A 14,009-nucleotide genomic window follows, 5' to 3' on the forward strand; every position below is an offset into this window, starting at 1 on the left:
TATTTATTATATTTGTGTTTTAATTTTACACATCAGCCATGGGTTCCCCTGTCCTCCCCCCTCCCGCTCCCACCCTCACCTTCCAGCCCCTCCCCTCCATTCCCATCTCCTCCAGGGCCAAGACTCCCCTGGGGATTCATTTAAACCTCGTAGATTCAGTACAGGCAGGTCCAGTCCCCTCCTTCCAGGCTGAGCAAAGTGTCCCTGTGTAAGGCCAAGGTTCCAAACAGCCAGCTCATGCACTAAGGACATGATCATCTCACTAGATGCAGAAAAGGCATTTGACAAAATCCAACACCCCTTCATGATAAAGGTCTTGGAGCAATCAGGAATACAGGGAACATACCTAAACATAATAAAGGCAATCTACAGCAAGCCAACAGCCAACATCAAATTAAATGGAGAGAAACTCAAAGCAATACCACTAAAATCAGGAACAAGACAAGGCTGTCCCCTCTCCCCATACTTATTCAATATAGTACTTGAAGTTCTAGCCAGAGCTATAAGACAACATAAGGAGATTAAGGGGATACAAATTGGAAAGAAAGAAGTCAAGCTTTCCCTATTTGCAGATGACATGATAGTATACATTGAGTGACCCCCAAAATTCAACCAAGGAACTGATACAGCTTATAAATGCCTTCAGCAACATAGCAGGATACAAGATTAACTAAAAAAAAATCAGTAGTCCTCCTATATACAATAGACAAACAGGCTGAGAAGGAAATCAGAGATACATCACCCTTTACAATAGCCACAAATGATATAAAATACCTTGGGGTTACTCTAACTAAGCATGTGAAGGACCTATATGACAAGAACTTTAAGTCCCTGAAAAAAGAGATTGCAGAAGATGTCAGAAAATGGAAAGATTTCCCAGGCTCATGGATAGGCAGGATTAACATAGTAAAAATACCAACTTTTTTTTTTTTTTACCAACTGTTTTTACGAGACTAAGTTATTACCAGATTCTACAAATCCTTCATCTAGGTCTTCCACTTACTTTTTTGGCTTTTCAATAGCCATTACCTGAATCCAAGGCTTCCACTCTCACATTTGTCTACTGAAGTATATACTACAAGGTCATTTCCATACTTAAATATCTGATCATGACAATTTAAGAGTAATTATATGAAAATAAAAATCTATAGTCTACTATGGAAAATGTCCTTCCTTTAACAGTTCCAATACTTTATCTCTTTTCTTATTGCCTTTCATCAACAGTATCTGCTGTGTGTGTGGACGGTGGTGGGGGTGTGGTGTTAGTTTTGAGATGGAATCTTACTATGTAGGCCAGGCAGCCCTTGAAGTTGTGAGTCCTAGCCTCCCAAGTGCTGGATCATAGTCCTACCACAAAGCCAAGGACAAGGAACTTCTTAAATTATGTGAAGTATGATATGTATGAAATGCTTTGAGAACACAGGCAGAAATTATGACATCTGCTGAGGATGGGGCCACACAAGCAGCATATTCAAGGTTATGTAGGCAAGAGAAAGGATGGGGAAAAGGAAACATTTGAAATAAGTGCTATCATGGGCACCCAGGAAACAATTCTTAAAAGTTAGGATCAAAGAAGAGGAAAGGAAGCACAGCCCCAAAATTCTAACTGAAAAATGAGACCATTTTAAAACTATAATTAACTAGTAAACTTGTAGACTGGGGTCTTCCCAATTTATAAAGACAAATTAGACTGGTAAACAACTAAATTGCCCTTGAGATATTTTTCATCTGCTCTTAAAATATAATACAACTGGAAGAAAAAAAACTCACTAATTTTTTTTTTCTTTTAAGATTAGATCTCGGTTAAGACCAAACTGATCTCAAATTGTTATTTAGCCCAAATACCGTGAACTCCTCATTCTCTTATCTATTTAGCTGGAATGTTGGGACTTAAGGCCTACACCACCATTCCCACTTTATCTGCTGCTAAGGCTAGAACTTGAGGCTTTGTGCATGCTAGGATAACTAAGCTGCATCTCCAAAGCGTGTTCCTATTCTCAAGCAGCTTTACCAGAAAAGGCATAGAAAACTTATTTTCTTATTAGAGGTAGATCTAATTGATGAAACAGTGCTTCCTAAGGATAAGTAAGAGAAAATCTGTAAAACACTCTGGAGATTCCTCTCCTTTTCAAAGTATAATAGCAAGGGAGAAAACTTCCGACTACAAGATGCCTCAAATTCTGAGAACTCTTCTAATTCTATAATTCCCCTCAGCCATCCACATCCAGATGGGCATGTCTATTTTGAGCAGAAGATGTCATCAAAACTCAGCAAGAGCCAAATGTGAACACCCATTTCAGCTTCAACCTCTGCTCTGCAGAGTACACTGTAAAACCTCAAGGCCTTAGCTGGATGGCTGAGTGATAATGAGTATATACTGTCACAACGTAAATGCACGCACGCATGCAGACCTCCCAAGAATAGGAAAACATATCCACCTACCTTACATTTGTCCTCATATACTTTTTCCTGCCACATTTGCTCATTATTATTACATGTGTAACCAATGCTTTGCTCCTTCCCTGTTTTCTTCTTTATTTATCCTGCAGTAAAATTACAATGTTGAATTAGGTCATAATATTTTATTTTTAAAAAATTAAATTCTCAAAACTGAGCCAGAAAAAAAATATTTTCTTTCTTTCTTTCTTCCTTCCTTCCTCTCTCTCCTTTTTACTTATTTAATTTATTTTTTAAGACTGGGTTTTACTTTTTGTAGCCCTAGCTAGCCTGGAACTTGCTATGTAGCCCTGTCTGGCTTGCATCAAACTCACAGAGATCTAGCTGCCTCTGCATCTCAAGTGCTGGGATTAGAGGTGTGTACCCCTATGCTTGGTAAGTAGTCTAGCTTCTTTAAAACTAAAAACCAGAATTAAAAGCTGAAAAGGGCTCTGTATTCTTCAGAATTATCAATTTATGTCAGATATGGTGACACATATCTTTAATCTCAGCATTAGAGAAGCAGAGGTAGGCAGAACTGTATGAGTTCCAGACCACTTTGGTCTATATAGTTCCAGACCACCCAGAGTTACACAGTGAGACCATCTAAGAAAACAAACAACCACAGCTGGGCGGTGGTGGTGCACGCCTTTAATCCCAGCACTCAGGAGGCAGAGCCAGGCAGATCTCTGTGAGTTCAAGGACAGCCTGGGCTACCAAGTGAGTCCCAGGAAAGGCACAAAGCTACACAGAGAAACCCTGTCTCAAAAAACCAAAAAATAAAATAAATTTTAAAAAATTTTAAAAAACACATAAAACCCTTATCAATTTATTATTCAGTGTTCTTCTCTTCCTAGAAGGAAGTCCTAAGACTTACAATGGATGTTTCTCAGATTCAATCCACTGGATTAAATACAGTGCTACCCAACACACCGTACAGCACTCAGCTATCCACTATTTACAAAGGCCAAGACAGCTCTGTAAACTTAATTTTATCGTTTTCTCTGTTTTTTAGAGATTTTTTTATTATTTTTTAAGTGTGTGTGTCCATCCCCACTTGAGAGTATAGATGCCTGAAGAGGCCAGAGGTGTCAGATCCCCTGGACATGGTGCTGGACTTGAACTTGGGTCCTCTGAAGAGTAGTATGTGTTCTTAACTGCTGGAACTATCTCTCCAGACTGAATTTATCATTTTCTTAAATTTCACTCCATTACATCAAAATTTTCAGCCACTTTTACCTTAAATTCAAAGTTGAGTTTTGTCAAAGAATTTTATTTTCTCTTGAGAAGCAGTCCCACTAGTCCACCCTGGCTGGCCCTTAACTCACAGAGATCCTCCTACCTCTGCATCGGAGTGCTAGGACTGAAGGTGTGTTCCGGCAGCCCCAGCTTGCACTCCAAACTACCAACTCATCTAAAAAACTTCCTTTCAGTCCACTTTAAAAGGCTGGTATGGATACCCAGGGTTACACAGAGAAACTCTGTCTTGAAAAATCAAAGAAAAAGAAAGAAAGGGAGGGGGAGGGAGGGAAAGAGAGGGAAAGGAAAAGAAAAGAAAAGAAAAGAAAAGAAGGAAGGAAAGAAGGAAGGAGAGAAGGAAAGAAGGGAGGGAGGGAGGGATAGAGGGAGGGACGGACAGACGGAAAGGAAAAGAAAAAAAAGAAGAGAAAAGAAACTCAGGTAGTGGTGGCACTTGCCTTTAATCCCAGACAGTTCTGAGTTCCAGACTACTACAGAGATTTCCAGGATAGCCAGGGCTACACAGAGAAACCCTATCTAGGAACAAACAAACAAACAAACACGAACAAAGAGGCTGATACCTAAGTAATTAAAATACTGGTAAAGCTACTTGCTGCCAAACCTCATGGCCTAAATTCAATCCCTGGAACCCATGTAAAGATAGAGCAGATGGGCTGGGGATTTAGCTCAGTGGTAGAGCGTTCGTCTAGCAAATGCAAGGCCCTGGGATTCGATCCTCAGCTGAAAAAAAAAAAAAAAGATAGAGCAGACTCCCACTGACCTCCTGTCTCGGGCATCCACAGATGTGAACATGCTCGTACGTGTACACACACACACACACACACACACACACACACACACACACACTAAATAACTGTAAAAAAAAAAAAAAGGCTAGGCAGTGGTGACATACACCTTTAATCCCAGGCATAGGCAGGTAGATCTCTGAGTCCAGCCTGGTCTACAGAGAGTGTTCCTGGACAGTCAGGACTGTAACACAGAGAAACCTTGTCTCAAAACATTTTTAAAGGGGAAGAGGGTACTGGGGAACCTCAAGAAATGGTAAAATGATTAAGAGCACTTGTACTCTTCCAAAGACCTCAGTTTGGTTCCTGCCCATTGGGTGGCTCACAATTGCCTGTTACTCCAGCTCCAAGGGATTTATCCAGTGCTCTCCTCTGGGCTCTACTATCACACTTATGTACATACTCACACAGAGACACATAAATAAAACTAATTGTTTTAGGCAAGGTTTCACTGTGCAACTCTAGCTGGCCTGACACTCATAGAGACCTGCATGCCTCTGCTTCCCAAGTACTGAAATTAAAGGAGTATACCCAGCATAATAAATCTTTTCTTTTAATTTAACCATTTTTTACTTCTCAACAATTGATATTGTAAAATGAGGCAAAACTGGTAAAGAAAAAGACCAAAGTGCCTAAGATTTCATCTCAGTGCTGGAAAGAATGCCAGAAGTGTAGGGCTTAGTTCCCAGAACTCCTTCCCAACCGGGCCTCTTTTTGAAACTTCAGACAACAGTCAGGCTTGTCACCCTTTTGCATACACCTGTAATCCCAGCACTCATGAGGCTGAAGCTGGGGTATCAGGAGTTCAAGGTTGTCCCTGGCTACACTGGGAGTTCAAGGCCAGCTTGAACTACAAGGTACTTTGCATTAAAAAGACCAAAGGGAGCCTCTGGAGTGATGGCTCATCAGTTAAGAACACTTGCTTGGGCTGGAGAGATGGCTCAGAGGTTAAGAGCACTGATTTCTCTACCAGAGGTCCTGAGTTCAATTCCCAGCACCCACATGGCGGCCCACAACCATCTGATGCCCTCTTCTGGCCTGCTGTATACATAATAAATAAGTAAATCTTACTATACAGTGGCTAACAATTCTAACTCCAGTTCCAGAGAAGCCAATGCCCTCTTTTGGACTCCCCCGGCACTGCATGCACATGGCACAGCCATACCTGCAGGCAAATCACCTATACATATAAACTAAGAATAAGTGAATCTTTAAAAAAAAAAAAAAAAAAAAAAGAATTGAGCCGGGCGGTGGTGGCGCACGCCTTTAATCCCAGCACTCGGGAGGCAGAGCCAGGCAGATCCCTGTGAGTTCAAGGCCAGCCTGGGCTACAAAAACAAAAAAAAATCAAAGACTGACAAGACGGCTTAAATGATAAGGCATTAGCTTATACATATATATATAAGCCTGGTGGTCAGACTTCAATCCCCAGAACCCATGTAAGTAAAGGGAGGAGAGAACCAACTGGACAAAGTTGTCCTCTGATCTAAAAACATGGCATACAAGCTCCCCAATACACACACACAATCATTATCATCATCATCATCAAGTTTTAATTTAAAAAGATAGGGTGCCATTCCTTGAGATTAACCCTTACTATTAGTTATATAATGCTAACATTTCTTTTGGTTTTTTTTTTTTTTTTTTTGAGCTGAGGATCGAACCCAGGGCCTTGCACTTGCTAGGTAAGTGCTCTACCACTGAGCTAAATCCCCAACCCAATGCTAACATTTCATAAGGAAATATTTTATCCTCTTTAAAAGTCTTATTACTGGGTTTGATCCTCAGCTCAAAAAAAAAAAAAAAAAAAAAGTCCTATACCCAAGAGAAAGGATAGGGATCATTAACTGGTTTATTAACAATCTATCAATCAGCATCTCTTATATGTCATGCTCTTATGCAAATTCCTGGAGACACTCTACTCTCAAAGAGCCTACAGACTAAAGGGGGAACAGATATATAATCAAAGAATAATGATAATAATATCTGCATAGTTCCCTTCACCGTAAGGACAGATATCCAAAGTTCTAAGCACACTGACTTTAGGGATTTGCGTGGAGACTTAAAGCTCATTAGAAGGGCACTGAGAGGTTAAGGAATGCAATTCCATCATTTACAGCCCCTAGGCTCAGAAGAACTTTGTGAGGATTTGTTGAAGCAGAGTTCCCAGTTTATTTCAGTGTCAATAGTACATAATTTGAAATTTTTATTGTTTTTTTTTTTTTTTTTTTTGTGTGTGTGTGTGTGTGTGTGTGTGTGTGTGTGTGTGTGTGTGTGACTGTGCATATAGTACTAGGGATTAAACCTAGGGCCTAATACATGTTAGGCAAATACTAAACTATACCCCTAGGTGGAGAATTGTGTCTGGGTTTTTTTGTTTGTTTTGATTTTGGTATTTCAAACAGTTCAGACTGCCCTCAAACTGGCAGTAATCCTCCTGCCTGAGTCTCCTGAATGCTGGTCATAAGTATTTGGGAAAAAATAGGAAAATAACAGCTTATATTAAGTACAAAAATTTAATCAAAAATTAGTTTTCCTTTTCCTAGATTTAGATTTCTGTACACATTTGGTAGGGAAATCATGTACCATAACCATGAAAACTTATCATATAAGTCTTGATTATAGAAACAACACCTGGCATTTATCATGCCAATCACCAACATGTTGCTTTGTTTTCACTCTCTGACATAAAAGCTTCAATTAATTACAATGCTCAATCAGCACCCATTAACATCCATGAAGATTGCAGAAAAAACTGTACTGAATTTATATTTGGAACATTATAAACATGGACTATGCTTTGGTTAACTGACTTAATTTTACAGTGTAACTTTCTACAAAATAATATATATATACATATACATATAAAGAAACTTCTAACAAAGCACATAACCCATAACCTAGCACTCAGAAGGAAAACTGAGTTTAAGGCTAGCCTAGAGCTACATAGTAAAATTCTACCTCCAAAAAAAAAAAAAAAAGAAGACGACGTTTGTAGATGACTTTACAATATAAGAGCTAACCTAGTCAGTTTCCATTATCAAAATGCCAATTAGGCGATATTCTCCATTCCTTCTATAAAACCTACTACTGCAGTTCTCTAGCCAGCAAAAGGCATAGCAGCAATGTTTGCTTAACTAGTGAACTGTGTTTATCATCAGACCTCATTAAGCTAGACACATCTGTTGCAGTTTTAGAAATGTGTTAAACAGTATATTAGATAATCAAATCATTTAAAAAGAGAGCTAGGGCTGGAGAGATGGCTCAGAGGTTAAGAGCACTGCTTTGTCCTTCCAGAGGTCCTGAGTTCAATTCCCAGCACCCACATGGTGGCTCACAACCATCTGTAATGAGACCTGGCACCCTCTTCTGTATACATAATAAATAAATAATTTTTTTTAAAAAAAAGAGAGCTATACTTTGGAAAACTAAGCTACATGTTTTGAAAATGACTTTTCCCTTTTAAAAAACTACACTTTTGGAGGCTAGAGAGATAGCTCAACAGTTTTGAGTAACTTGCTTTTCTTCCAGAGAGCCCAAGTTCAAAATGCAGCAGAGGCTCACAACCATCTGTAACTCCAGCTACAGAAGATCTGCCAGCTCTGGCCTCCTCTGACACCAGCTCTCACACTCATATACCCACATGAAGATCCATTTACATACACATAATTAATAGTGACTTTTTAAATTCTGCTTTGGGAGTGTACACTATAGTTAGACACAAATACAAAACACTGGGAGGGGCCATTATTTTAAAAGTAAAGAGTACTATATAAAGCATATATAAAACAGCCAAAGTTTTAGGGTTTGGGGTTGGGGATTTAGCTCAGTGGTAGAGCGCTTGCCTAGCAAGCACAAGGCCCTGGGTTTGAGCCTCAGCTCAAAAAAAAAAAAAAGTTTTAGGGTTTTATTCCTTTTTAAATACCAAAAGTAGAATCTTTAAATATTGTACTGCTGAGATAGCTTTTGCAAGAAAGTGTTGAAAGAAATAAAAGAAAAAGAATTCAAAACTATAATTATCATAACCAAAAAACTGTGGCTATGAGACAGTGCAGAGTGGTAAGAACACCTGGCATTCTCCATCACTCTGTACCACATTCACACACTCACACACACACAGAGACACACGGGCGGGGGGGGGGGGAGATAAAACACCCATACACATAAAATAAAATTTATAAAAATAAAATAATATGAATATGGGGAGATGGCTCAGAGGTTAAGAGCGCTGCTTGCTTTTCCAAAGGTCCTGAGTTCAATTCCCAGCACCCACATGGTGGCTCACAACCATCTGTAATGAGATCTGGTGCCCTCTTCTGGCCTGTGGGGATATGTGCAGACAGGACACTGTGTACATAATAAATAAAATAAAATCTTTTAAAAAAAATTAGCCAGTATTTAGAGAGAAGAATTTAAACAATTATTATACTTACCTAGCTTGGTTCTAGCTTGTATTTCTGAACAAAATACCTAAGGGGCTGGAGAGATGACTCAGTGGTTAAAAGTACTTGTTGCTCTTACAAAGGACCTAGATTCCATTTCCAGCACTCACTCGGTGGCTAACAACCATCTGTAACTCTAGTTTCAGGGGATCAGACAACTTCTTCTGGCCTCTGTGGGTAACAGGCATTCATGTAGTACATAGACATACATGTAAGCAAAACACCCATACACATAAAATTCTTTTTTTTAAATTTAAGTAATACCTAAGCAATGAAACATAACTAACCAAATGTAATCCCTTTGGCAACTAAGAATGCAGGATCTACCCAGCACTTGAGGTAGAAGCTGGAGGCCACCCTCAGCTACACAGGAAGGTTAAGTCTAGCCTGGGCAACATGAGACTTTGCCTAAAATAAACAAATAAATAAAAGCATACTAGGCTAGAGAGATAGCTCAGGGGGTAAGAATGCTTGCCCTATAAGAATGAAGACCTGAGGACCTGAGTTCAAATTCCAAGCACCCACCTAAAGAGTTAGGCATGACTGTGCAAGCCATTAACCCCAACATTTGGGAGCAGAGATAAGAATGCCAAGAGCTCTCTGGCAACCCAGCCTGGCTCAAATGGAAAGCTTCCAGCTCAGTGAGAGATCCTGTCTCAAGGCACTACAGCAAAAAGCAACAGACAACACTCTGTTGTCTTGCTCTGGCCTCTGCAATGCACACACACAGAGTACACTGCACACTCACGTGGACAGCACACACACACACACACACACACACACACACACACACATCATAAAAATAAATAAAAGTATCCAGAGCATCTGTAAGTAGTAGTAGACATGATAAAGGTATCCTAATTCCAAAGCTGGAGGCTTTCATCCTATCAAACTAAGCTGAGACTACAGCTTAGTGGTAGGGTGTTTGCCTAGTACATGCAAGGCCCAGGGATGATATTTGTTATTCATCGTTGAAGAAAGGGCTTCTAAGAACATTTGTGGTGATTTGAATGAGAATGGCCTCCATAGACTCTAATATTTGAATACTTGGCCTGTGGTTGGTGGAACTATTTGGAAAGGATTAGGACAGTAGTTCTCAACCTTCCTAATGCTGCAACCTTTTTTTAAATACAGTCCCCTCATGTTGTGGTGATCCCCCAACCATCAAATTATCTTCATTGCTGCTTCATAATTGTAAGTTTGCTACTGTTATGAATTGAAAATATCAGATATGCAGGATACCTGATATGTGACCCCTATTAAAGGGTCATTCGACAGTCCCCAAAAGGGTCATGACCCACAGGTCGAAACCCACTGGATTAGGAGGTGTGGCTTTGTTAGACCAGGTGTGTCACTAGGGATGAGCTTTGATGTTTCAAAAGCCCACATCATTCCCAATTAGCTCTCTCTTCCTCTCTTCTCTCTTCTCTCCCCTCCCCCCCACCCCTGCCTAATGCTTGTGGGCCAGATCCAGATCCTCAGCTACCACTACAGCACTATGTCTGTCTGTCTGCCTGCTACCTGCTGCCATGCTCCCCACCATGATGGTCAAGGGCTCTAACCTTCTGGAACCATGAGTCCAATTAAATACTTTCCTTTATAAACATGCCTTGGTCATGGTGTATTGCCATGGCAATAGAAAAGTAACTAAGACAACATTTCCAAACAAAATAAAACTGTATTATCAAAGAGAAATAAATTGAGACAATATTCTATTCTAAGCTGCAAGAGGATCTCAAGGTGAAGAACAGCCTGTCTCAACAAAACAAAGACAAATCCTACTAAAATTACCCAAGAGTTTCTTCCTTGTCCTCTAACAGCATTAGAAAACAAGAACAAAGAAATCTTTTAGTCTTACACATACACTCCTTACTTACTATACAGTTGTCATGGTAGAAAAACAGTTTAAAAACTTCATATTGCTGGGTGATGGAGGCACATACCTTTAATCCCAGCACTCAGAAGGCAGAGTCAGGGGACTCTGAGTTTGAGGCCAGCCTGGTCTACAGAGTGAGTTCCAGGACTGCCAGGGCTACACAGAGAAACCATCTCAAAAAACCAAAACAAACAACTTCATGTATTCTTTTACTTTGTGGGAGGTGGTACAGGTGATTGAAACTACCAAGGAACACTCCAATGCTAGGCAGGGTCACAACACTGAACTAAAGGAAACTGTTAATGTAACCACTAAGTGTTCATTTATGCCCATTGTGTTCCAAGTGAGACATTTTCCTATCATCTCTATGTTTAAGTTCCTACACTGATAATACTGAAACCACATCCAATGTTCGTATTTCTTCTCAAAGTTGTCTTTGGTCAGGTCTGGTGAGTGTCACACCCTATAATCCCAGCACCTGGGAAAGCTGAGGCAGGGTGACAAATTCAAGGACATCCTAGGACACATAGTAGATCCTGTCTCGAAACAAAGAACAAAAATTGTTTTCATATATGAAACTCATCAGTTCAATAAAGTAAAAATACACTGTGAAATTTCAGCTATTGCAGGTTTATTTCCCCATCAACCAATGGTTCTAACACTGTTCTAAAAGTTAAAGCCTCTCATTGGCAAGAGTTCACATTGTTGAGTTTCATTTTTACAAAGTCTACCTAAATGGAATTGGAGAACCTGCTCAGCTATTAAGAACACTTCTTTTTCTTCTGGAGGACATAAGTTCAGTTCCCAGCACCTATACCAGGCAGTTCACAATCACTGTTAACTCCAGCTCCAACCAAGTGATGATCACACACACTTTCTTTTCTGGCCTCAGAGAACACCCAAATATACATAGCATATTTTCTCTCTCTCTCTCTCTCTCTCTCTCTCTCTCTCTCTCTCTCTCTCTCTCTCTCTCTCTCCTTCAAAATGGAATTTTTTAAAAAACATATTTAAAGAAGTCTATCTAAATGGGACAGGACATTTGAGAGCATCCCCAGTAGACTACCTTCAGCAATAACCTGGCTCAATTTTATGACCCAATATTTACTCAGATGATAATGTTATGAAAAAGAAAATAAATGTTTATATTAGTAAAGATTTGGTCAGGATTCCCATATATATTTATAATATGCTATATTCTAAGCAAGACTGTGCAAGCATGCAGTTATTTACCTCTGTAGGAAACCAAAATACAGCCTATCCACTATGATGTTGGAGCATGTTAAATTTTCTCATTACAAGTCAGGCAGTGGTAGCGCATGCCTTTGATCCTAGCACTCAGGAGGCAGAGGGAGGTGGATCTCTATGAGTTCGAGGCCAGCCTGATCTACAAAGTGAGTGCCAGGACAGCCAGGACTGTTATACTGAGAAACCTTGTCTCGAAAAACCTAAATAAATAAATTTTCAGTAGAGGGAAATTTCATTAACTTTTGGGCACAATGTAAAAGCAAAAAGACTAAAAGTTCCTCTGTTTATACATTTAAAAATTTATTCATATCTTACAGATACATGTAACTTCACTGTAACAATTTCACACTTCCAAAATTATTACACATGAAGCACTGTCACTTGGGAAAACACTAGTTACAGTGGTCTATTTACAGTTTCACCAAGATAGCTCATGTCACTTCCGTATTTAATATGCCAATTACAATTCACAGGTGAAGGATTAAAACCTCTTAAAGTGTGTTTGGTTAAACTGTCACAGAATGGTGCATGCCTAAAACCCCAGCGCTCGGCAGGAGGATCATTAGTTCAAAGTCACTCATTACATAACCAGTTCAAGGAACTGGGCTACTTGAGACCCTCTCTCAAAATTAAAGTTTCGGATAAATAATCACATTTATTGGCCAAAACACGTTGTCTGGACACACTGTTCCTTTGAGAAGGAGTCTCAAGTTCAGAGATTCAGTATCTTCCGAAGGGAAACCAGTTTGATGTGGTCACCCGAGGGAAAACACCAACACAAATTACTATAACCAATGTGATGCTGGACGAGGGCAGTCGGGTCGGGGCCGCTTCACACTGCGCAGAAAAGCAGGAAGTCACCTAAGCCAGCCCGGTAAAGGAAGGGGGCTCTAGCTTGGCTCTGGGGCGACGGCGAGCGGAAAGCTGGCGGTTGGAGACTCGTGTGACAGGCGACCGAGGGAAGAGCTCCGCGGGTCTGGGGGCTCAGGGCTCGACGCTCCCGAACATCAAGTCAGAAGAGACCCCTGGGCCACCCCACCACCATCTGCGACTCGGGGTGCCGCTCCCCCCACCCCGGCTCTGCCCTGCGGTGTGTGGGGTCCCTGCGCCTGCCTTTCTGAAGACATGGGGCACGTTAGTTCCCTATCTACACCGCGGACGCAGCGCTGGGGCGAAGGCGCCACACTCGGCGGCCCCAGGGCTGGGGCGAGCTGGACCGCCCCGTCGAGCCCGAGCGGCCGCCCGGCTTTCCCGCTGGGACCCGAGATGAAGTGCGGCGGAGGGAGGGCGAGCGAGCGAGCGCGGACGGCCCGCTGCACGCTCGGGAGTTTCGTGAGCTCTCTCGGTGGCGAGCCGCGAGAGAGCGGGCGGGCGGGCGGCGGTGCGGGCAGGCCGGGCGGAAGGCCGCGTCCCGAGCAGCAGCCGCCGCCCGCCGCGGGCTGTGATGCGAGGCTGGCGCGCCACTTACCCGCCGCGAAGGGTTTACGTAGCGGACCTCGTCACTGATTACGGACGGGAGGAGGTGGGGACGCAGAGCCCTGACGGCCGCCGCCCAGGCAACCCGGCGGCGGCGGCGGCGGCGGCGGCGGCCCCACGTCGCGCCCACGTCAGCTCTGATGCGGTTGTCGCGGCCTCTCCGCCGACGCGAACAGAAAGTAGCGCAAGCAGCCGACCGAACGGCGGCCTCGAGCCCCGCCCTCCCCTGCCCTCCCCCACGCCGACCGCCTCCCTAAGGGGCCGCGGGCCGAGGAGGGAGGAGAAAAAAAAAAAAAAAAAAAAAGTTGCAGGCTCGAACTCTGCCCCCTGCCGGCCGTCAGCGGGATGGCAGCGCTGCCGAGCCAACAATTAAATAGAACGGGACGGGACGGGACTGGGGGGCGGGGAGGGGGGGGGGGACGGAAAAGGACCGTCGGGGCGGGGCCTATGGGGGCGGGGTTAGCGTTTGGAGGCGGGGCTACTGGA

At 42.3% G+C, this 14,009-nt stretch overlaps 1 protein-coding gene across 18 annotated transcripts in view; it reads right to left on the minus strand.

Annotated features, from left to right (window-relative positions):
- The window catches only part of Crem (cAMP responsive element modulator), an 87,838-nt gene extending 74,093 nt beyond the window's left edge, over window positions 1-13,745 (minus strand). For 16 of the 18 annotated variants that reach the window (XM_036187728.1, XM_036187726.1, XM_036187719.1 and 13 more), the window contains exons 1-2: window positions 13,516-13,745; window positions 2,443-2,543 (exon numbers count right to left, since the gene is read on the minus strand). In XM_036187728.1, coding sequence (XP_036043621.1) covers window positions 2,443-2,486 — 44 coding nt within the window. In that variant the 5' untranslated portion in view covers window positions 2,487-2,543; window positions 13,516-13,745. The remainder of the gene's footprint in view (window positions 1-2,442; window positions 2,544-13,515) is intronic. The other 2 variants (XM_036187742.1, XM_036187715.1) reach the window with 1 other exon arrangement.
- Between the last annotated feature and the right edge of the window lie 264 nt (window positions 13,746-14,009).

The sequence above is a fragment of the Onychomys torridus genome, chromosome 5, assembly GCF_903995425.1.
Source record: "Onychomys torridus chromosome 5, mOncTor1.1, whole genome shotgun sequence".
Taxonomy (NCBI): domain Eukaryota; kingdom Metazoa; phylum Chordata; class Mammalia; order Rodentia; family Cricetidae; genus Onychomys; species Onychomys torridus.